Genomic DNA, 24714 nt, shown 5'->3' on the forward strand with positions numbered 1-24714 from the left:
ATCCCGCCGTCGTCCTACCTCCCCACTACCCCAAAGGATAGACTACAATCTTATTGGGATTACCAAACCGCGCGATCAGAAGAAGCCCCTCCCATCCCTGGCTATAATGTTGGATAATTTGCGTTGTTGCTCTGGTGCTTAAGCAACGCCTGTGTTACTAACGCGTGCATGGAGAACTAGGATAGCCTGATAAATAGAGCGTTCCTTTGCCCTTCCAACGCGCTAATGGCAAATGTGTCGCATTGTGGGACCGCGGATCAACTGCTGTTTTCGTAATTTAGTCTTACTATGGGCCTTGCATCATCACGCAGCGTAGGGCCTGGCCTAAAGCTGACCACAGGAAGCCTTATAGAGCTCTTGGGTTTCTCTGCAACCCTTTCTTATTGGACGCCGGTAGAAATGCGGTACATGAGTATGTGAAATGATTCAAGGTCAGATGGACGAAGGAGGTGGATGCTGGAGCTTGAGCAAGCAGGTGGCGCTTGGGAAGGAGCCATTGAGGGGCCAGAGGTCCTGTTTGAATTCCGGCTGTTCTATAATCTTCATATCCTGCTAGGAATGGTGTTCCTTTCTGATTAACGTAATGAAAGAAGAAAAAGCTGGTCTTGGACGGTGATTGTTCAATCCGCGCTCATCACCTGCGATTGGAGAAAGGGGATTTCCGCTAGGGTACATAGCTTCCAGGCTGACTTATGTGGGATGTATGCTTTTGCGCGCATGGGCGCAGCGTTTGTCAGTGGTATCCCTGTCCCGCGCCGCTACAAATAACGTAATACGAGGTCGTTCGCGCGCAGAGCCGGCTCAGGAGAAGCGCTGTGCTTAGTTTCGTTGTTCGCCTACGGTTTTTGGGCCTTACTCGTTGTTGGGGTAGTTATGTGGACTTCTGGGGGCTCGCTGCGTAATGCCTCCTTACGAGGTGGCATCAAGAAGCTTAGTTGTGTAATTTGCTTTGAGTAGTACTCATGTAGTCGCCGCGCTTGAGCTGTGCGATAGGATCGTTTCGTGGTGAGCGTTTCCTTGCTTAATTAATGTGTAACCATGCCCTGGGAAAGGGGCCATGCTCAGAAAACGCGGTGTCCACGCATCTTCGGCATTCAATGAGATGCGCGTGTGGCATACCTGAGTCCGCAGCTAGGCCTTCGGTTTGCGGAGTGGCGGCGCGCTGTCTTCTGGGTAGTCCAAGGTGCCTCGCTTCCGCGGATGGAGGCTGGATCTGCTTCTACCTATTCTGTTCCTTGTAGTTACGTGCGATACAAAGAAGTAATTCAATACAGGTGGCGGTGAGCCGCGTTTACCCAGGTGGGGATGCGACATTTGAGGTTCGGTTCAGGTTGGCTGAAGCTGCGTCTTTTCTATCCCTGGTACTGGCAACTCTGCCATGAACTCCAATCTTTGCTCTACTTATGTTTCCACTCCCTTCTCCTTCTCCTTCCTCCCCTCAACCTAATGTGCGAATATAGGCCACTGTCTGCCATAGTTGTAAACCACTTGGTCCGCTTAAGGATTACCTGGAGCTCATGCAGCTCCCTAAGTGTGGAGCATGCGTCGCCGAATCCTTGGCCTAATCCATTAATCTTGCCTTCGCCTTGCTTTATATTTGTCTATATCTGCCAGTTGCTAGTTCGTATAGTGTAGGTGTTCGATACCGCTCTCCTAGCTACAGCGGTATTACCGGCGAGCTTGCTGTGGCTGCTAAGTAACAAGGCTAGCATATTACGAGGGGCTATCTACTCGGGCGGCGAAGCAGTTGTGTGACGTTGTTAGGAGAGAGAACTTCGCGGCCCACACAAAGGTACCGCTATCTTGGAAAGTATGTGGCACTTTTCCATGTTCGGCTTCTCGAAGTGCTAGCAGTGCTGTAGCATGGCGTCTAACCCAGGACTGGAAGGGACTTTCGCAGTGATGGACAGAATATGCCGCGCGAGCCGCACGATATCGTTGAGCAGGGCAACTCAGCGTGGGGCTGGAACTTGCGGATGCCTGCCGATGGGCCCTGGAACACTTGCAGAGATAGCTGTTTAACGTCGAGGTGAGTTTGGTGATAGTATGTCTGGGCAGGCCAGCTGCGGCGCGGTTGAGGTTGGTGCGTTTGGACAAGGGGGGGATGAGCGGAAGCGGGAGAAGGAGGATTCACGAAGGTGCAACGATTGGCACACAACTGAGCGCGATACCATCTCTACGAATGCGTACTGTCCCCGTGAATAGGCAGCTCATCGCCCTCGATGTGAAGTCTAGTAAACGCTTAATAGGATGTTCCTGCCGCGTACGAGAGGTATGAAATTCTATAAAATTATGGTTCTCTAATCATCGACAAGTCAACAGCCTATAAGTGCCGCAACACGACCACTAGAGAAGACTAGATGAGAGCTCTAGGCGTGCCTCATAACCCCAGAGCCCGCACAGTGCAGCATCAGCGGTATAATGTGAAGTCCCTGCGCCATTCCGTTTCAGAGCACCTTCTGCACGCGGAAGCTGGAAACGATGGCTTCTTTAGTTGTTGATGCCGTCTCAGTTTCCGCTGGAGGTCAGGAACCTAGCCATGGAGATGAGCAGGAGGCTCTGATGCCGTATCTCGCCCTAACCACTCTGAGGGTCAGGTTGCCAACTGGAGCCGAGCTGGCAATCTCCATGGTGAAGCAGTCGACTGAGGGTATACCCCTTGCCGCAGTCGCATGCCTAAACCACACGCGGCCTTATGCCTGTACGTCCCCCAGGCCGCTCGTCGTCTCCTTGCCGATGCTCACTGCCACAAGGCCAGCCATTCGGCCAACCAAATAGGTGCGTTCATGAGCAAGTGCGGGCTGATGTGAGTACTCTACTTCACCTTCAGCCGCTCGTCATCCAATGTGGGCTTGACGCAAAATTAATAGACGGTGCCTTGGCTTCCTTGAACCTAATGAGCCGAGATAGGTAGGCTAACATGCCCTTGGACATCTGAGCCATGTTGGTGGTCACGGACCCGCTCCTATTGGAGACGAGCCCTTCCACACCACCGAGGAGGAATATTGCGCCATGGTAACATGGCTACTGAGTTTCTTGGCGATGCATGGGCTATAAGTATGCCGTCTTTCTCCGTGAGAGAGGCGGCAACCAACACACACCCCTACTACATAGGGAAAAGTCTGCATTGTTGCTGCGATACATTCGATTCCTTCCTACGTGAGAGTTATGGCCAGCTTGCTCTTGTATATTGATTGACTGCGGGTCAGATAACCACTCTAACCACCCACCACCGACGCAATATCAAGAGGCTGCTCCTGAGCAGCCCGGGTGGTTCCCCACCTTGTAACCCATGACCACATTCATAACCTTAATTGCGGGCACAGTGGGAAAGATGTTTGCCATGCTCGTTACCAGAATGAGTTCGCAGGTCTTAAAGTTGAGGGCGGTAACAATCTCTGACTACGGCGACGGAAGCGGACGCGTTTATGAGCTTAATGAGTGTCGCGGACTAGTTCATTAGGCTTTGGGCAGGCTACTGGGGCAGTGACCATGAACCTGCGCGGGAACAGGAGGTAGCTCCTTGTTCGACCTCTTCTTCACCTTCGTGACTCCTGTTACTTAGTCCTGTCCACTACGAGCAGCCCATCTCCACCGACGACCTACCTCCGGCAGTAGGAGTATAGGGCTGGGGTAGCCATGCGTACATTGCCGATGGAGAGAAGGTCCCCATACACGCTGTGGGGGGAGGCGGCGAGGATGCGGATGCGGATGCTCGTAGGACGGACGAAGACGGAGAATTGGCTCGGCAGAGGCTGGTTCCCTTTGCTGCTGGTATATGTCAGCTATGGCTCGATGAAGACAGTGGCATACTTGCCTCGCTTGTCCCTCCGCTCTCAACTCCTTCGTCTCTCTGCGCTGAGGTTCCTTCCCACCAGCACGGCATCCTCAAAGAAGGACTGTGTGGAGTCGACCACCTGGTCATCATCATCCTGAGTCAACATTCCACCTTGGTTCGGCGCTTGGACAATCCACTACGGAGACGATCGGACCACGTTCCCTTCTCGAGTCTCTCCAATTCCGCCCAACGCGCCTTCTGGTGTCATCCACCAATACAAAATCTTCATTCGATGGGCCACGATCTCCTCAGTCCTCCACTGAGGGCCCCACTGCCAACGCTGGATCCCCTTGTCATCTGGCACGGTGAAAGCAGCAGAACCGCTAGCATCTGAGCCGGAGACGTCGGCGCGCCTAGACATGGATGCGGCATCTGGAGACGAGTCGAATCTGTCCTGGATGCCTGGAAGGATGTTGGTGAGCTTGCCGGTGCTCTTCTCGTCCACCGTTGTTCGCAGCCGTTTTGGAGACGCCTCCTCGGACTCTTTGTGTTCCTGCTCGCTGCGTGTGCGCTTCCCGTTGCGTGGGGACGGCGACAGGACGCTATTCGGAGGAGAGAGTGGCCCAGGCAGCATGTCATGGACCGCCGACTGGTGGTCTGCTGCAGGCGGAGGCTGCGATGAGCGTTTCTGGCCGTGATTATTACCATCATGGCTCGGGAATGGGGGAGGAGCTCTTGGGGGAGGAAAGTCGCCAGAGCCAGTGTCTGGTGGATGTAGGCCTGCGGAATCGGGACTGAATGCGTCTGCGCCGTCCGCCGGGCCCTGTTGTGGATAGTTCGCATGCCCAGCCTGCAGCGGCTCGTCCAGCAGCCTGTTCCCCTGCTCATACAAGTCGCGAAGCTCCAGGATGCGCCTTCTCACAGCCAACGGCAAGCCCCGAGGCCGGATCAGCCTCTCGGCAGCCCGTATTGCCCGGTAGATGATAGCCATGGGATCTCCATGCCACTGCCTGGGTGCAAAGTATCCATCACCGTGGTATGTGGCTGGGCCAATGAAGTCGGAGTCTGCATATGTCGAAAACAGACCGCCGTACTCAGGACCGTCGTGCCCAGCTTGCTGCGGCGGGAACGAGTACCCGTGGTATGCCTCTGCCGTCGGGACGATGCGGGGACCGGCGCTCTCGCGATATAGTGTCTGCCAGCGTATTTCGGCTTCGCGGAAGAAATCGAGGTGGGTGGGAACGATGAGGAGGACGGGTTTCCATGTGAGGTCGTAATGGCGATGGCAGGTGCCGCACAGGAGGATGCCGTTGTCGCGACTGTGGTGCGACTCGAGGTTCAGCAGGCCGAGCTCTTTGTAGTCGTCGAACTAGGCACTTGTTAGCAGGCGGGCAGGTCTGCGTCGCCTGGCGCAGGCCTTGCGTCGCGCGGCTTACCGTGTCATCGTCGACGGCGAAGATGTGGGCCACGTCGGGCTTGCCGCTGTCGCAGTGCCAGCACAGCGCGCCGTAGAGCTCCTGCAGGGCCTGCTTCGTAGCCGAGCTGAAGGCGCGACTGTTCCTGGAAGAGTCGGACGACGGTCGTGAGTGCGATTGCGAGCTGCGATGGCGTTTGGAAGGGCGCCATGCGGCACTCGACGGCTGCGGATGCGGGCGGAGGCGCGGCTTAGGGTTCGCAGCAGGCAGAGGCGGAGGCGGGAGTGGGGGTTGTTGCATCTCGATGGGTGAGGTTGATTGATGATGCGGCTGGTGGTTGGAGATGGGACGCGGGATTGCGCTGACTAATGACACCGCCCCATTGCCTCAGCCACTGCAGCTCGCTAAAGTGCCCCAGCGCTTCCCACCCGCATCGAACGGTGCAGAGAGCTGCCAACACATTATTTTTACCCAAAATTGCGCTGCAGTCGCTCAGAAATGTATGCGACAGCGATAGCAAAGTCGTGCAGTGAGCGCGTAGAGCACGGAGGGGAGTGATGGTGGTATCCCCTGGTGCGCCCTTTCCAAAGTACCATTATGGGGTGGCAGATAGCCCCAAAATGGCAACGTCCAGCAGGAACAGCCGAGCGTTCGTGATTGTGAATGTATGGCAGAAATGTGGATAGGGAGTGATCGTGTAGGAGAATCGTGATGCCCCGCGCTTTCCCCACGCTGCCATTTTGGGATCGCTGGGCACCCCAAAATGGTAATGTATGGCAAGAACTCCACCACAGCGAGATCTGAGTCGTGCGAAACCGCGAAAATGCGCTCGCCTAGCTCAGACAAAATGGCAATGTGCGGGCTGAAACCTGCGCTCGAATCCAGAGAGAATGGCCATGCCCAGGTGCGCATTTCCCACGATGCCATTTTGGGGCCGCTAGCCATTTTGGAGTCACTCGTAGCCCTAAAACGGCATCGCATGGCACCGCCTAACCTACCAACACTGCGACGTCGCAGGCTTCCAGCAAATCTTTCCAAGCAATTTCAAGCACCTCAACGAGAGCGAACGCTTCCTATAAATGCCACATCCTTACCCGGAGACACCGCGGCGTGCGCTTTCCTCATACGACTATTTTGAGGTGCCAAGAAGCCCCAAAATGGCGACGCATGGCAGGAGCTGCACTCTAGCATTCTATCGCATCCCCGCCATCTAGCACGGGCCAAGCTAGCAGCCAGAGCACCGTCGTCGTTGTTGCTAGCTACGCAGAGAATTTAATAGTGGTGCTGGTGAGCCCCTAGGAGGCCTCTTCTTTTTCCGCGTGGGCATGGCGTAGTGGTTGGGCGATGCAGCGAGCGTTCGCCCTGGCTTTTGCCGCGAAATTACCGTCTGCGCGGCTGCACCACCTACCAACGCATCCACCTAAAATCGCGCGGCAGTTACTCAGAATGGCATGCGACGGGCATACAAAGTTGAGCAGTGCCTACGCAGGGCGTGGTTGGCTCTGGGAAGCAAGCCTTCGCTGCAGTAGCTGGAGCGAATGCGAGCTCGTTAATTGGGCAAAATAATTTCCGTCTAAAGTTTTGATGTTCGTGCTAGCATCTCTCTACGCTCGAAATTAATGCCGAAAACCGCCGCAAGGACATTGCTAAAAGATAGATTAGGTACTCCAAGGACATGCATGAGAACGTCTACAGATATTCGAGCTTCTCTGCAGCTATTCCAGAGAGTTTAGAGCAGCTTGGGGAGGAAGGCAAGGTGTAGGCCAAATAGACAAGGTCATGTCATAAAGTTATTGCATAATTACTACAGCCACCCAATGTCAAGACTGCGAAGACGCATCCGCACGCAACAGCAGCCCTTTCCAGCGCTCGATGTTGCTCGCACTTGTTCCTCCTGGCCCACTCCATCGCCATATACATTCCTTGGCAAAGGTGGAGGAATTGGAACGCGCAGAGGAGCTGTTTGTAAGAAGGCTACTCTTGCCGTCGGCGCCGTCAGCTGGGCATGGTTCTGATCCATCATCCACCTTGGGATCAGCATCCCCAGACGGAAAGGCGGGGTTTGTAGGGTCGTTGTTGTCGTTGCGACGCGCGTTGACCTCGAGAAAGGACTGGAGCATGCCGGTTGTCTCACACTGCGCCAGCTGGTGTTCCTTCAACACTGCGGCAGAGAGTGTAGGGAGGGATTGGCGTTTCGCGGGCCGCTCAGCCACGGGATTCACATCGGCGGTGTCATCGCGCTTTCGCTTGCGGCTGGCGCCCGGAGAGGCGGTGGGCGGTGGTGAGACGAGGTGCGAGTGTGAGTGTGAGGCTTCGCGAGCGAACGAGTGTGCCGGTGGACAGCCGAATGGTGGGGGAGGTTGCCCGCCTGATTGGGGTGCGTGAGAGCCCGGCGTCGAAGAGTTTGGGGCGGGAGGTCTTGGATAGTTTTCCGCATCGGAGTGCCCGAAGCCTTGGGCCGCACCAGCGGAGCTGGAGGTATGGCGCTCGAGTTGAGCATCCTGCCTTAGGAGCGCATTTCCCTTCTCGTAGAGAGCATGCAGCTGCAGGATAGAGGTGCGGACGTCGGCGGGAAAATGCGTAGGCTGCACGATTCGATAAGCGGCCTGGATAGCACGATAGACAATAGCCATGGGATCGCCGTGCCATTGGCGCTCGCACGCATGCAGCGGATTGCTGCTTGGCGGGAGGAAGTTGACATCCATGTAGGCCTTGTATAGTCCCCCGATGGCCTGGAGCATGCCAGGCTCGCTGTGTTGCTCTTCGCAGTGGGAGAGGTATGTGGCGGGGGTGGGAGGTACGCGGGCCTGCCCGGTCTTCGGGAAGTCGGCTTGCCACAGCAGCTCGGCGGTGAAGAAGTAATCGAGGTGTTTAGGGACAATGACGAGCTGCGGGCAGAACTGGTCGTCGTATTGGGGATGGCAGCTACCACATAGGTAGAGCGCATTCTCGGTATCGCTAGCGGCTTGCAGGTTGACGAGACCAAGGCGGCGGAGCGACCTAAAGTTGGCCTGGTCTTGTCTGGGCACGACGTGGCAGCATGCCAGCTTGCCGGGCGCCTGACAGAACCAGCACTGCTTGTGGTACAACCGCTTCAGGTGTTCGCGTGTCTGGCTGCTAAAGGACCGTCCGCTCTGGCTGGCGTAGGACCGCCCGCTGTCAGACTGCAGCCGCTTTGTGCTTGAGACAGCGTCGTCCTCGGTGCGCGATCGCTTTGGGGCCGGACGAGGGGCGAATGCGGGCGGCGGCGGCGGTTGAGGTGCATCTGATGGAGATGGACACATGTGTGGCCGAGATGGAGAGGGGAGGTGGATGCGAGGGTGCGATGGAGGTGGTGTCGTTCGGTTCGCGATGATGCAACGGCTGGAGGGGCCGCGCTAAGCGCAAGTCGGCTAGCGCCGGCACTCTCCGTCCTCCGTCCCCAACCAACCTCCCCACAATCTCACGAACAACCTGGGAAGCTTCTCTTTTCCCAGTAAAATTAATGCGGTTACGAGTCGTCTTCATGCTGGTTGACAGGTTGAAAATTTTCGGATGATGGGTCAAGCATCCTTCCAACCTGGTGCCCTGTCGAGGCGATTATGTAACCGGCTGGAGGCCAAAAAGGGCGTATATTACGTATTAGAAGGCAATACAAATTTCACCCATGAAAGACTCTGGAAGCTCATTCAACAATGTCTTTGACAAAATTTCCCTACTATTGGCAATTAAACAAATGTTCGAAGGATTTACCCGCATCAAATATACTACATTACTGGCACTATCAAACCATCCAGGACAAACGACAAGGAGATTTGAAGTCTCGAGTCCGTCTAGAAAGCTGGTAGACTAGAGAATGGTAAACGTTCAGAAGGGGCTTCATTATCCTTCGTCGAAAAAGAAGCATCTACGATCTAAACTTCCAGCAGCCGCCGCTTCAGCGTAGGTATTCGCGCATCCTACGCAAGCGCATTCTCCAAGTGCGGCACACTATCCTCATTATCATTGCGCAGCAGCAGATGATCTCAGCCCAACATCGTCTGTATATCCTTTGTATAAACATTACTTGGAGGATAAAAAGTCAGAGGAGCGCGGATGCGCAAGCGAATGCGGGTGTGGTGGATGCGGACTAGCTGACATCGGTAGCGGGCGCCAGGCTTGGGCCTGGGCGGTGGTTGTGGGCTTGTTTTCTCCATCAGCCTCCATTAGGGATTTCTTCTCCTCAGTTCCAGGCTCACCACGAAGTTCAAGAGCAATACGCCGCAGCTCCTGTAGGAGCACTACCTCACCGCAAAGACCAAGAGTAACGAGCTTCGCAATGCGTAGCGCCTCCGGCAGCAGCTCCAGCTGCTGTGGAGTGATTTTTCCAGTGCCATCTTCATCTCCAGACGTATCCTGTGGTGGAGAATTCTTCTGGCCCTGTGGTACAGGTACAGGCGCAGGCGCAGGCGCAGGTGCATGTGCAGATGCCATCACAGCCTTCGGCTTCTCTGAGAGCCACTGTTTCGGCACCAGCACCCACTCTCATGTCGTAACACCCTCACGCTTCCGCAGCGCCGGCAGCATCAACCCCCGGCCCTTTGGTAGGCTTGGGAAATCGACGCCCTCTGCATCCGCGATGCGGTGCGGCATGACGTGCACAATGCGGTCATAGTCGTCGTCGCATGCGTCGTAGCAGGCAGCTGCTTGTGTGATGGTCTTCTGGCTTTCGCTGCTAGCTTCCAAGGACGCGTCGCGTTCGAGAGAGAAAAGCTTCTCTAGAATCAACTCTATGGGGCCCTTGTATGGTTGAAGCCTAAGTCAAGCTGGAGGAACACTAGGCTCAGGCTATCCAAGCCTAATTGCATAGAGATCTATTGTATCCGTTTCAAACCACGCGTTTCAAGGGCCTTGCTGATGCTCGGTAGCAGTGTTAGGACAGTTCGACGCCACGTGCCAATTCTGCGGATGCGTAGAGAACTTGGGACCATAAGGCGAGCGGGATTCGGCGCCGCTAGCCGCGCCGCCCTGAAGCCCATAGGGGTACCGCATGTACTCCTGAAGGGAGAGTGAGTTGAGGACAAGCGTGTTGGTTTAACGTGAACTTCACCCTCTTGGCAGGGTCCGTTTTGCATCCGACGCACTGCAATACCTAGCTGCCCTAGTTCTGTACACTATCATGGAGCGCGTTTGGTCTTCCAAATTTCACGTCAAGTAGGGGTTTTGCTCGCATCGTGGGAAGAAGAGCTTGGTGGAGAGAATATAGATATGGCCGTCCTTACAGTCTACATAGTGTACTGGTGCAGAGTATGCAAGATACCCTGCGTCTGGGCAGAACCTTAAGAGCGCCTTCATGGTTTGTATTCATGTCGCAATGATTGGGGTTTTCATGCTTTGCGCCCCGCAGTTGGTGCTATCTTAGAGGTGGATTCGTATCTTTTGCCGTATTCCATAACGGCTTTGGTGGTGGATAACGCTCTATATCGTTTCCTCCTCTCCACTCTGAGTGTTGATGTCCACAGATGCATTCAGTGCTTAAAATCCTGTAAGTATCATGAGATTATAGTGCTAGAGATTTAGGGCTTGGTAGGAGTTAGCGAGAGCAAGCGAACCTGAGTGCTGTATCTAGTCACGGACAGGAACAACGGACACAGTGCCCTTTACCACTCCCATAGCATACATGCATGTGAACGTGTCTTAGTTGCGCAATTAGGGGCAGCCTGTAGGCTCTTGGGGGATGAAGCGCAGGCTTCGGCGCCCGAGTGGGTGGCAATGGCATTCTCTCTCAAGTTGTTTCTGGCTGCTTCTATCCTAATGACTGCGGGCGGAAGGATGGGCAAGCGAGAGGTCGTGATTGGCATAACTGGTACCTCCCCCACTTGTTGAAGGGTTTCAGGCTTGCCTGTAAATGGGCATCGTCTGCCCAAGGGTCCCCTTAGTGATCCATGGTCGAGCCGCTAGAACAGAAGCTGCTGGTCCCTAGGTAGATAATCTTGCTAGGCTCTTCGGTGCCAGCCTACACATACGAATACACCGATGTATCCACGCAGATTTTTTGATCTTTCCTATCAATCACTAGGTTTGTGCATGGTAAGGGAAATCTCATGTCTCAGCTTAGCTTCATTAACGTCTTCGCTGCTAACCACATCTCGGAAGAGAGGGCTCTAGCTAGCTCTAATATAAGTTAGCGTCGTCGTTTTCGTTGTCGTCCTCTTTATATATTTTCTTTATACACGCTTTCGGGAATCCAACGACAGCTTGAGCAAGTCATACTGCATGTTTATTGACCATGGACCATGGAGCGGAGAATCAAGGGGCTGCAGATCATCGATATTGAGAACCTTGTCGATGATAACGAGGCTAACCTGCCGTATCAGGCGCATTGCGTGGTGATGGAGGTCCAGAGCGATGACGAGCTTGCGGGATGGGGTCGTTCCCTGTGAAGTCCGCCTTACAGAGCTGATGGAGTAAGAGGAATCCTTCCGGAAGCTCCGTAGTTAGGCATTCCTGCCCCAATTCACGTCTGCATTTCGAGAACGCCTATCGTCTTGGTGATTCTGGAATCCCCCTGTCTGTTTATCTAATGCTAACGAAATCGTTATCATTCTGTCTACGCAGGCTATATTTCCTTAGTCTTCATAATTAGATAATGTAGCCACCTTACCTTATCTGGGCTATCGACGTAGGTTTATGTGAGAAGTTCGTGGTATGTGTTTTGGTTAGTATCCATGCACTGAAAGATCCTGGCTATGCCACCTTTTATCTTCTTCGCCCCGTTCATCGGCAATTCGAAGGAGAAACTCTGCAGAATCTTTAGTCTAATACTTCAAGTCTATTATATACGAATTGGAATCGCGGCCCTTGGTCGTGTATTTCCTCCCCTTGGGGGATAGTCCATTACGTCGCAGTGCGGGGCAAGAGGACGCACGACGAGACGAGAAGGGGCGGTACGGAGACTCTCTACTACACAGCCGCGTGCCTATAGTCAATCCATTGCGTCTTCGTCAGAAACTGAGTTAGAGAGGCGGCACAAGGAAATGCGGACCCTGGGAATGGCGGGCTCCGACGAAGAGAAGGAAGAGAGCACGTAAACGACGACGAGAGCGTATAGCTCCGTCCCAAGCCAGGCTCTAGTTAAGATTTTGCATGGCGTCTTGGAGAACGAAGAAAGTCTCGAGGCAGCACGTAAAAGAGATCTTTAGTTCAGACGTTGGAGGAGACAGTGAGTAATACCGAGACTTTCCATTATAGAGGGTTAGGATGTAGCTCCTAATTCCCTTTTCTTTATTGCACTGGCACAAGCGCTAACTATATCTCGAAATTCCCAGAAAGGAGCTCCGTTCTCGATCACAGACATGTAATCTTCCGTGTGTTACGCTATTCCTCACCTAATAGCACAACGGAAATCCGGGCTCTGTTACGAAGTTTGGCATTACTGCTCCAGCAGGCTCCTTTGGGCCATAAGGGCGTACATAAGGTCCTGCATGGCAGAGGAGCTAGACTGTAGGATGTTTCCGTTTCCCACAATCCTCTGGATTATCACTCGAGATTTGAACTGGGATGGCAGGATCTATGTTCAAGGATAGTCCTTTATCATTACATGGAGTGGATGTTGTCTCCCATCGCTCTTAGAGCCGTAATTACTAAGAAACGTTGGCCGCTATTGCGCCACTCCGTGGAAACGCCGACACTGGCCTGGCGTCTTTTTCGTGGCAAGTAATTTCTGGAAAACAGTCCACTATAAGAGCTGGGTACAACTCCAGTTTCTGAGCGTGACAGGTTCGTTATCACATGTCCACATCGGTTCTGTTGAGCTCGCCCTATCTCTTTGTCTATGATAGCATTACGGAGGCTTCACCGTTCGAGTTTGGCGAATGCTCCTTTGCCCCGTTCATTGGCCTGAGTACCTCAATTGGAACCTTGGCACTGTTCTCGCCTCAGATCCGCCCTCTGCCCTTCTTAAAGTATCAATCAATGTCCAGCGTTGAAAGTGTCGGCATTCATGGGAGAACGCTCAACAAGGAAGCCGTCAGAAAGGAAGACGCGCGACGTGATTCCTGCCTCGTGCCTTGAATGTTACAAAGAGAGAGTGAAAGTAGACCCTCTTCCTTCTAGGTGTTGGTCACGGAGACAAGCTGCTGGCTTGTTGATCGGATTGCGCTGGGGCAGGCTATATAAACCCGAAAGCAACGCGTAATGCGGCTTGGGGCCAGGTACAGTCTAGGTAACGGACTACGTACCGCTTAGGGGGTTGGATTGAGTCGCGGATAGAGAGGGGGTCTTTCACCTCTGCTCCAGTCTCCGACGGCCATTGGATTGCGTTGCAGGGACATTGTAGTCTAAGATTCTCTCCGCTACTCTGGATCCATCGCGGCACGCCTGGAGGCAGGATCGCTAACCCACATGACTCCAGTACCGGGCCATAACGGTGATTATAGAGTTCGGGCGCTTGAAAGCCCAGGCCTGTCGAATATGATGAAGGTAACACTATCTGGATTATTCCATGTCGGCGAACACAGGTCTAACCCCAACACCGTGATAAGGCGGAGTTTAAAACATTTGCGAATACATGCCATCTCCCGTTCGCGCCCAGTTATGGAGGCGGGGGGACAGGGGAAAAAGAGGGCTCGATCGGGAGCAGAAGGGGACAAGCGGAGCTCTGGTTTCCGCTCCTTGCCGACGTCGAGCCGAACTGTGGGGAATACTGTGGTTAGGGCAGATGGGGCTTCCCCCACCAAGAAGGCAAGGGAGGGCAAAGTACCATAACCGCATCTAGAACCCAGCGCCGGATGACGGCGTTGTCGCTGGGTATTCAACATCGGCGACTTCGATCCTAATTTAACCTTGCTCTCTGCCGTGGGATAGAGCACGAGGCCCCTGGGCATCTGCTGGCTGCCTTTGTTGTGCATCAAGCTGGGCACTCTCGCCTTCTGGCCTAAACTTTAAGTATATTGCGCCATTGGTTCGCGCCTACAGCACTCGTGACAAACTGCGCTAGTGCAACTCTTTGCCTCTTTGGCCTCGCAACCTGTATCGAATTCTCGATGTCTGTAGCAACAAACGCAAACGCCTCTATTAGTTCATTGTTTATTTCTCAGGCACTGCCGCAATTAAAGAGCTGGGAGTGCCATGGAAAATGCTGTTTGGGATTCTTTACCTGGAACGTAATTTCCTTGAAGCTCTGTATGGGCAAGACAGGTTCCCATTACTATTTTCCGAGCCTCCACAACCTCCACACGATCCTATACCGCACTGTCACGGGCTGCGTGCCCGGCTCCAGGGGCGGAAAACGACCGCGGGGCACTGGGATGAAATCTTCTGGGTGGGGGGCTGTCATGAGACTCATGCCAGGGCGCCTCACCTGCGTGCTGGGATTGGGATGTGGCTCAACAGGTATCAGGAATGGGATGGATGTGTCACCATCGGCATCCTCTCATGAGAGTCGTCCCATACCCATGAGCGGGCGAAGAAAGTACCAGTAAGACGTGGATATAACAGAAACATCTCGTGTTTACTATTCACTCCTTGCACTAGCGTGATCAGTATCACCGAAGGCGCTGAGGACTATCCACGCCCATTTCCCATGAACAATATCATCGGCTGGATGTGCGCCCCTGGGGGGAGCAGGAGTGCGAGGCTGAAATTTTGGCGCTACGGACGAACAATGCGCAGCTAGAAGATGGATGCGATTCGCGTGAACGTACGGCTTCGTGATCCGGAGGGCCAGATCTGGGATAGTCACACTCAGGACCAGATACGGAGTGACCAGTCTTGTAATGTTTAACCACAAGCTCAGCCTGTTACTGGCACCGCACTTCTCCCCAGGGTCGAGCAAGCTCGCAGCCCCCTCAGGTCGATCTGCATCAAATAGAGATGAGATGGCTGAGGTCTACAGGTGAGAGACGGCGCTTCTTGGGTGAAGGCGAAGTCAGTATCCATGATGACAGTGGCTCATCAAGCCACGGGGCGTGAACGGCAGCGACTGGGGGATGTATTTGAGTTGGGTATCAAGGAACTGAAAGGGGTGGGAGTATGTGTGGGTAGAATACCTAGGCCTTGGGGATGATGTCGAGATTATCTGTGTAGACCCAACCAAAGCTAGGGAAGACAGTCGATGATCTGGAGGGGCTTGGATGCTGGGCTGCCTCTGGCTTCCGGAAGGTGCAGCTTGTGCGCCCGCTTCCCTCGTTTAACCTCTGTTTCCCGCGAAGCGCCAGGGCAGCGAAGGCTCCTTTGTTGTTTGGGTTGTTGATTATGTCGCTGCTGTAATGCTGCAGGCTGGGCTATGAGGATCTAGAGGTGAAGAGAATGCCAGTATCCTATTTTGCTGAGCCTAGGGTCCTTCGGGCCATAGAAGGGATACCCGTACCCTGGGGATCGTTCTTGGGCGGAGCCACGGAGGACGCATGTCGACGCTTCTCCACGCACTTTTACTGCTACCTTGCCCACCACCTAATCTCCCATTCCTCGCTCGCAATGTACCCGACTAAGTCCCGTCTGATAACACCTGTGCCAGAGAGAAGTCAGGTAAAGGCTAAAGAGTGTCGGGCTGAGCATCATGTTGATCTCCTCCTACTTCTTCCAGGCTCTCAACTCCACGCTCCAGCATCGAGTTGTGCCGCATAGTGAACCCAGTCATCATCTTGTTCATGAGCTGGTTGATCCACTTCCGCCCCTAAGTCACCCGCCCTTAAAGTCGCCTCTTCCTCATCACTCTCACACAGAACTTGGAGGTCGCTTTCCTGGCTCTTGCGGAGGAGCTTCTGCTCCACGTCGTATCTTATATACGCCCCATTTGCTTATACGAGCCTTGTACCACTACATATCCTTGCCTCACCCCATCAAGCGACAACCCCAATGCCTACAACTGCTAGGCGTATCTAGTGCAGCAATCCCTGCGGACGTCACGCCCCCGTGAGTACATTGCTCACTAGAAAGGGTAGCGGAACGGAGCCAGTTAGGTATCCTAAGATGTTGCTGAGAACCTTTCGCGACTCGACGCAAAGTTGGAATACTCGGGAGACGCATCAACCGAACGCCCCAGATCCGGAAGACCATCAGGATGACAACATATACTGGGTCGTCCATGGCGCCATCTAGCCCTGACAGCCGCTGGTTAGCCAGCCATCATTTTCCTTGTCTTCCTGGCCTGGAAATGGGTTCAGTAAGTCTGTTGTCCTTCCGATTGATTGGAGGGGGTTTTGGGATCAGACTGGTATGCCGGCTGCTGCGGAACGGTGGGTTGCAAGCATCAGATGAGCATGCGGGAATCCTCTCAGCGATCCCTTACTGACTCTATGAAGCGTTCAATCGCAACATTAAGACGCCGTTACGGTCCATGCTCTGTGAATATAGGGTCCGCACTCACCACGGAAGAAGGGGTAGTAGATGCCAGCCGAATCCGAGGATACCATTTCTGAGCCACAATCTACATCAATAGCCTGGTGCGGCATCCATAACTAACAGTCACTCTCTTCTGTTTCCATGGAGAAATTGCGCACGGAGTTGACCGAGCGGCCGAGGCGACTAAGTATTGCGACGGACCGGGCGGAATTAGGCGAAGAAACATGACGATGGTCACATCGGGTATGCGAATGGCACGCGCAATGGAACCGTCGCTTATATCGCTACAGGAGCACCAGGAGAAGTACCTCGTCGCGACGCGGGCCCTCCAACGACCGCTGAGCTCGGGACTCTGAACAGCAGGCTGCCATCCTGTGTCCTCGTCAGGACGTCGAATAGGACCATTTTAGGAGTATATACATGCAAGCCCCATATTCAGCTTCACTGCCCTCGGTTAGATAAGTATGAGGAGCACAAGAGAGCACAACTACGCATTCCGAAGACGTAGATTCGAAGCCCTTTCCTTGCAGATGGTGGAGGGCGAGGGTCTTACGCTGCGGCAGTGCACCCAGCTAGGACAGCCAGGCCACAGCATCCGAGTCTTCGACTTCAAAGAGGATGTCCTCTCTTTCTCTTCAACGGCGGCGTCGGCTCCACCGTCCTCCCTGGGAGTCACGAATAACGATGGATGGCCCAAGTACCTTTATGGGCGACAGAAAAGGAAGATGGAGCGGCTGCCCGATAATCTTATTTCTGGTACTGAGGCCTATTAGATTGAGTACTCTACGCGCACTCCCGCCCTATATCCTACTCCTTCGCGAACATGCGTTGGACTACGATATTGTTGTGTGCATTAGGCTTAACGCAGGCCAACACCTCCTTACATCTCATCCTCCCGCCTCCTCCGCAGGCAATGTTGTCGCGATCGGAGAGTGTCTCCTTCTTCTAGAGGGTCTCGGCGCTGCTTTTAAAGCCTGATCAAGCAGGTTAGCGCTGAGGAGATAGGGATTAAGGGCTGGAGTTAACAACCAAGAGGCTTCTTTAAAATCCGTAACATGCTTATTCCCCACTCAAAGAACGGTGTTCTGCGTTGGACTTGACCAATGGAAGAGCCTTGCATTTTATAGAGGTGGCCGGTGTGCTGATTGATCGCAAGGAGAAAGACCTCCCCATCAACAACGCCGGCGTAAGAATCCCGCGCTAGCAATAGTGGCCTTGAGCCAGTTCAGCAGCGTGTTACCCCCATTAGGTCACGACATAGACAGCGATTTGAGCTCGTCGGATGAGGAAGAGGTGGACCCTGCAATCTAGATCTTTATTTCCCAGAGCCCCCGAATTTGTTCGTCCTCGGGCACAAGAAGAAGATTGAGAGGCATCCCTTTGCCTCGAGCACCCTTAGCGCGTTACTGCCGTCGGCGAACTGGGGTATCCGCCTACGGGAGTGGGCCTAGGTTTTAAGAAGGGTGCCAGGTGCAGATATCATGTTGCCTCCACAACCACACGACGAACTGGTTAAGCCAGGTAAAGGGAGATCTCATTGCGGCCAGTGAGGACAATTGGTGAATGGCAACTCCCCCGAGCATGCCCGCACCGCCACTCGCAATGGGGTCGCGCTACCGACCGTCTGCGCCATCTCGCGCGCGTACAAGGCTGCGCTGTACGAATCCCGCTGCTCATGGGGAGGTATCCGAGACAGAATTTTAAGTCGGTCCAAGCAACTACAGCGCCGCACAAAACGCGATATTCAAAACCAAGAGCAGGTGGAGGAGGTTCTGCTTCACTTCCGTCGGCCGCTTTACTTGTTGATACTCCAACAACTGAGAGAGATACTTGATAAGGATCTCAAATTCTAGAGCCTTTGACGTGCTAATATTGCGTAACGGAGGTCTCTATTCGTGCCAACATGTACGGCGTGGAATTGATAGGGAATGCGACGGGCAAGATCGTTAACGAGTAGTGTTGAATGTGTTGATTTACAGTATCGGTCAATGCCACCCTATACTTCTCCCGCAAGAGGGATTGTCGCGCTGACAAAACCTATTGCGATCTGCATCCTCGAAAGTAAGGGAGAAGAGCAAGAACCATATACTGGAGGAAAGAGATGGATTCTGGATCTACCAGGCAAGGACAGCTGACAAGCGGGTATAACGACCCTGCCTATCTGTATGCGATAGGAAGCGGCGTGTTGAATGTACGGTCTGTGCTGGTGGGGATGTCGTTTATAGGGGCCAAATGGCGAGAGGTCGCCAATTGTTCCCATGCAGATTGACGGGTTGGAGAAGTCGGGCTGTTACTCAGTCTGTGCTAACGTGCTCCTATCTACATGCGGATTAGCCTAAGGACGCTCAGACATTCTCGTCTCGATGCAGCAGCAGTTTTGCTCCTGTTGGATGACCGCTCGTACTCTCTTCTCTCTTCACTCAAATCTGGCCCGAGTATCGTGGTTGGTGATGTGAGAGTATATGACCCACGAGTCCGCTGACCTCGACAATTCTCCTCCCCTCCATACGCATGGCCCTCGCCGAGGATAGAGATGGAGTCGCTGGCAGACGCAAGGAGCGAGCAAAGCTACGATGCAAAGAGCTGCAGCAATAGTATTAATCGAGGAAGGAGTTGTGCGCGCATACTTGGGGCGGTTACCTTTGCATTTACGGGCGGAATATCCCCTGCTCGTTGCAACAGAGGTGAGGAGCGAGGGTATTCTGTATCGGTAAGTTGGCCCCGTCCTTCCCAACTCCTGGTTAACTTGGGCTGGACGTACACTCGATCACCTTCGTAACGTTGCCCGCTACATGCCGATTATGGCTTGACACACATTATTGACTTCGAAGGCCCCGGCGATCCAAGCAATCCTATGGAACTGAAAGCGGCCACAGCCCAACACAGAGGGATTGTGGCTAGTTTTGAGCGCCTGAACTAGTTATGTGATGCCGCGCCGTCGAATGTGGGTTCATGGCAGCCGGTGATAGAGCAGAAAATTGGTTTGGGAAAAGGATAGTTAGCTCGCTTAAAAGGGTAGAATGGGAAAGCTCATCGCTACGACAACTTTAGGCTGCGGTCTGTTGTACGCATCTCCTGGCGAATTGAGATTCTTGAAGACCTGCGCATATCCATGCAGCAAGCAATCCGCCTTGCTCTCTTCTGGCGCGAAGTGATTAGCGTCCGTGGCTGCGATTTAGATCTTGCGCCCGTGATTCACGGAAGCCTCTTCTGTCGGCTCGTCTCAACTGTGTCTCTTCAGTGGCCAACGCAGGTCAGGCCAACGGGAAACGGCGGCAGCTGTTCTAGACAAAGGCACTCTATAGACTCTATAGACGAGAGCTTGGCTGACAGATGGTGTAGTTGGATAGTAGTCATGAGCACATCAATGGTCAATCAGGCATTAGTAGGCGGGAAATGAGACAAACCGCCATTACTGTGGAGAATCTTTTAAAGTGAAGTATCATAGACCTACAAGAAGAGGGAAATGTCAGCCTTTTCCTTGAACATGGTCACTTCGCCTTGCAGCTCCTTCTTCTCTCTCCGCAGTCCCATCATCACTGGATCATTATCCATTAAGTTTGCTGTGCAGTGTCGGTGCTGGCATCCTGCACTATCAGGTTCGTTCGGATGTCATTACCAACCACCCAACGGCGACTTCTTCCGCCCCAGCCTTTGGAGAATATGCCGCAGTCTCCGCTCCCCTACAATAGCTGACTGACCCTTGGAAAGGTTGGCCTAGGTTATGCCCAATAGCGCGAAGTACGCGGCGGTGCGTCGTACTTATCCCAAGTCTAACCCTTGGATGTACCCGCAATTACTTGCTTATCCACCTTGGGCCCTCGTTGCTGGGGTAGCACGGAGGTGTCCGCTCCTCCTAGTGCGTCTCTAATGCGAGGACAAGGAACCCTTTGTAGAAAAGCTGCCAGGAGTGCCCTGCCTAGAGATCCGCTGGACATCGTCCTCTAGCCGATGCTGTTGCGATTAATTCTATTCGGGCATAACAACTAGGTTCCCTGTAACATAGAAGACGGTCTATCCTGCCGTACGAGCCATGGACAGCTTCTACGAGACTCTTTCTGGTGTGGTTTAAACATTTAGTGCCTTATAGACTCTGCGAACGCGGACTCTATCAAAAATGAACTGTAGAGGTGGCGCTCCCCTTGAGCTTGAGTTCGGCGCCCAGTTCCCTAATACTGAGCGTCGGTTCTCTGCAATCACGCATTGGTGAAGCCTGAGAGACGGAGATGCGGCTGATTGGCTTCAGTGCAGTCGGAAAGACCTAGCACTGCCAGTCTGCAGTGAATAGTCCACTTTCGAGGTCTTCCAAGATGCCCTCAGTACTCATCACTAACACTCTTCAGGATTCGTCTGCGTTTCGCGAGAAACATGCAGGATGTTCTGGCGGCTTTTGGTTGCCCTCGATGCTCGCGATAGCAAAATCAGCGTTGAGAGCATTGGGCCCTCCGATTCTCATCCTCGAATGGCAGATACCTACTGCTGAGGCTTGAGGTCGGCACAACTTAATGCGGCCTGGGCGGATTCGGTATATGCGCAGTAGGAGTGGTAGTGAAAGAGGTGCGATGCGTGCTAGAGGAGCAAGTCTTTGTTAAGGGACAGTTTTATTTAGGGGAGTGCGGCTGTGAAGGAGCAGATACAAAGTTGGGTGAGATGATGGGGATGTTACCCTGGTGGTGTTTTGACCTATGGTGTCTCGTCATCCCTGAGGGTATCTTCCTCCTGCGCCACCTCCTTCCCGTCTGCTATGACTTCGTGCCATAGTCCCTGGCTTAGCGCGTCCATTTGATGTATCTCGACCCTGTCTTAGTCATCCACACCGTCCAAGAGTCTGAGCCCTGACCTAGGCTTGCTCCTAGCCGCTCCTCCCTCCATTCCACCGTCCGCGTTCGCTTGTCGCGCGCCCCTATCCTCACCCTATTTTCTAATCCCGTTCCCCTTCTCGTCTGCGACCCTTAGTCTGTTGCGCACTGTCCGCCTCTACCGATGCTTTTGGAACGCTCCTGCTAAGCTAGGTGTTATAGAGATGATGTATACGGTAGAGTGGGCGACAAGGAACGCGCAGGAGCTGCTAGTAACTTGCAGCGTTGTCATCCGCCTTCAAGCAGGCGGGCCGAGCCTTGGCTCGCGCCTATAGGTTGGACATTACTGCTTTGCTAAGTGTGCTCATGCGAGTCCATGATTATGGGTAGCGAGGGATTCGGGTGGGTGAGGAGGATGGCAGCCGGTGGGGTCTGGCTCGAGTACTTGGGAAGATGCAAGATGCTGAGCGTAGTGTCATGACCAAGGTAGAAAGGAGATGGACAATGACTCGTACTGTGTAGCGACGGGAGTGCGAAAGCTTTCGGTAGTCACCTTTTGCCTTGGTTGGCGAAGCTTAGATCTTCTTCGCTTAGACGTTTGCTGACCTAATGAACTGTTTCTCGTCTAGATTGTCTCAGTGCTTCCTCTATCGCGAGATTTCCGACGGCCGTGTTTGCCATAATATCCCCACAATTGCCCTCGTCGGAATTGAACTGCGTTTTACTCTGTACCGGGTCCCTGCGGTCTGGCTCCTTGGTAAAGCTGCTCTGAATGAGATATTTCGGCGCCGGAGGAGTGTGGATGGGGCCTGAGCACTTGTACGGCGCGGAACGGAGATACGGTGGATTGAACCGTCCGTAAGGCTCTGTGTGGGGTCAGAGCGGCGTTTGAAGTGGTAAACCTCTCAGTTGATTTTTAGGCCTGCTTTGGTGGTGGGACAATAGCATGAGCGCCTAATCGAATGGAACAGTGACACTGGAGCTGTGTACAGGGCAGACTCCGCGCAACGGGGGAAGTAGCGAGAGACTACAGCCCGCAAGGATAAAACGACACCCGTGCTCTTTGAGCTTCCAGCGCTAGCTACCTACTGTACTGGCGCTTTCGGGTTCCCTCTCAACGGGAAGGAGAGGGCATTGAAGCTTACGAACGGATGGAGCATAGGATTTAATCTTGTCTGAGAGACAGAGGTGGATGAGGTTACAACTAGTCATTTTAAAGCCCCTTTGGAGACAGACCTCGAGACCGCCAGTAAGAAGGAAGGGGCCGTTTCCATTCCTACTTCGAAGAGGTTCCGCCTTGTTAAAAGCTAGGGCCAGACAGTTGGTCGTTGTATAGTTTGAGAGTTCTAGCCGTTCAGCTCTACATTATATCCGCCAATATGGTCACTGTTTCAAGCACTTAATTACGAAATTTCTCCTAGCGTCTCGTACCGTATCTTACACTTTCCACATCGCGCTTCGCCCAGTCCATTGCTCTCTATCTTCTACCACGCTCATTGGGAGTCGGAACTCTCATCACCCCGCCGTATTCCCACTGGGAATTAACCCTCTGTGATACGCCCATCAGGGGGAAGCACAAGCACTTGCCCTGATGACATTTTCAGCAGGCTCACTAGCCTCTCACCTCAGAGGCCTTCGTCCTTGTACGCTCGCGGTTAGGTGCTTGGCTGGGGTGATAGTGCACTGCCTCATCACCAGGTCGCCAACGTCGATGCTTACCATCCAGCTCTTGTACAAGCTCTCCTGACGAGCGAAGTGTGCTCCATTGAGAAGTTGGGGGAGCTCTGTTCCTGTTCGTCGACATTGGCGGCGGCATTGGGGGAGTGAGCTGGAGAACTGTTGATGGGTTTGGGCACCTCAACCTAACTACCTGCGTGTCAAGGGGCGCCGCGTTCTGCATCGCGCCAGTCGCAGACTTCCGTGCATTCAAGTAAAGAAATGTAACAACACGAGCAAATACTGGATGAGGCATGAGCACACGATGGGCTAAAATCTATGGTAATTGTCTCCAGGGAGGAGGAATTGAGGCACCTACCTATAAGCGGGTTGCAGAAGGTATCGCTTTGAACTTAGACCAGAACGACGCCTTGACTGCAGAGACTGTTTAGGGGGGGGATTTGGAGCGGGGATGTTGGACACCTCAGTTTGCGCCGGTTCTACGCGACGGTTGTGCCTGTGATATAGACTAAGAGCCTTCTTCTTTAACTCCCTCTCTAGACTTCACAATCCCAAGACTACACAGCCTTACTGTCTTCGATCTCTCGCGAGCTTGCTCATAAAGCTCCACAATTATGCTGCCAATAGTGTTGCAGAGGGTACAGTTCTACAGGAACTCCTAAAGAGCATTCCGAGGAGCATCCCCAGGAGCATCTCATGGTGGAGACTACGAGCGCTCTGCTATGATAACATCTAGGACTACCATAGGCCACAGTTCAACAACTTAGCGTTTCCCGGCCTGCGAAGGGCGCTTAGAATTCGGAAATGCCTAGTTTGCAGTCTAAATGCATACGTTTTAGGGATAACGCTAGGGGCAGGAAGTGGAGATGCAATGCTGCTAATGGGAAATATATGCAGGAAAGCGGTGCTTACTCAAGCTCCAGGATTGGGACGACGATTGAGCATTCCGCATTTGGCCCCAACTGATAGGCGCTCGCTAAACGGAGCATACGAGCATCGGGATCCCAGCGACTCTAGTAGGATGTTTAGTCCAGTTTCATTGCACTAACATCGTTTCCAAAACGGCGTCCCTATCTCCGCCCTATCTGGAGCGGCGGATCTCCAGCCCAAACAATCTCCTCTCCCTCCTAGGATTCTCCATGATCTTTCCCTCCATTCAATTCGTTTTTGGGGGCGGGATACCCACCCGTATCACAACATTAAACGGGGATGGCCCGGTCTATGAGCCGCGCCGGTGCTCGCTTTGGCGAGCACCCCGCAGTTTCGGTCTCTTCCATGAAGGTGACATCTCCCACTAGCTTAAAACGCTGAAGACTAGCGTTGCGCAGGTTTCACATCATACGACGCTTCAGACTACGCCTCCTGTCCGCGCCGCGTCTCACTCTTCGACACCGGGGTGGCCTCGGAGTTGATTTCGTGTCTCGGAAGTTTCATCACTTAGAGCTGGCATGCCAGAAAACCCCGGGTTTTGATAAGAATGAATGTCTCCTCTTCCGCCTTCTGGTATCCCAGCCATCCAACCAAAGCTGGAGTAGTTCACCGTTAGCCACCATACGTCATTTCCTGGCAGTTTTGTGAGGAACCTCGCGCAACCCTCTCCTGGCTCCGCAATAGGAATTGAACTGTTCAGCGGTTCTAGTCGTCATTCGTTTCTACACACAATCGGGTATGGAAGAAGCCAATACATTCTCAACAACTCGCTTTTTAAGAGCCTAACCGGCTTCCTTAGATACGGCGTTATGGT

The 24714-nt window shown here is 53.6% G+C and overlaps 2 protein-coding genes across 2 annotated transcripts; both read right to left on the reverse strand.

The window, feature by feature from the left end:
- Nucleotides 1–3602: 3602 nt before the first annotated feature.
- On the reverse strand, nucleotides 3603–5493 carry BU26DRAFT_571649 (uncharacterized protein; the record flags this gene model as incomplete). The annotated part of the gene is made up of 3 exons (XM_033834164.1): nucleotides 3603–3771; nucleotides 3979–5147; nucleotides 5215–5493. 3 exons carry the CDS (start codon nucleotides 5491–5493, stop codon nucleotides 3603–3605), a joined length of 1617 nt encoding a protein of 538 aa, XP_033676501.1.
- Nucleotides 5494–6783: 1290 nt separating this feature from the next.
- On the reverse strand, nucleotides 6784–8516 carry BU26DRAFT_525025 (uncharacterized protein). The gene has a single exon (XM_033830410.1). The coding sequence runs from the start codon at nucleotides 8475–8477 to the stop codon at nucleotides 7014–7016; it is 1464 nt and encodes a 487-aa protein (XP_033676502.1). The 5' UTR covers nucleotides 8478–8516; the 3' UTR covers nucleotides 6784–7013.
- Between the last annotated feature and the right edge of the window lie 16198 nt (nucleotides 8517–24714).

Source organism: Trematosphaeria pertusa, assembly GCF_010094035.1.
Source record: "Trematosphaeria pertusa strain CBS 122368 unplaced genomic scaffold BU26scaffold_23, whole genome shotgun sequence".
NCBI lineage: Eukaryota > Fungi > Ascomycota > Dothideomycetes > Pleosporales > Trematosphaeriaceae > Trematosphaeria > Trematosphaeria pertusa.

Coding starts and splice junctions, on each gene's coding strand:
- BU26DRAFT_525025 (XM_033830410.1), bottom strand. CDS start 8,477: ATGTGTCCATCTCCATCAGATGCACCTCAACCGCCGCCGCCGCCCGCA.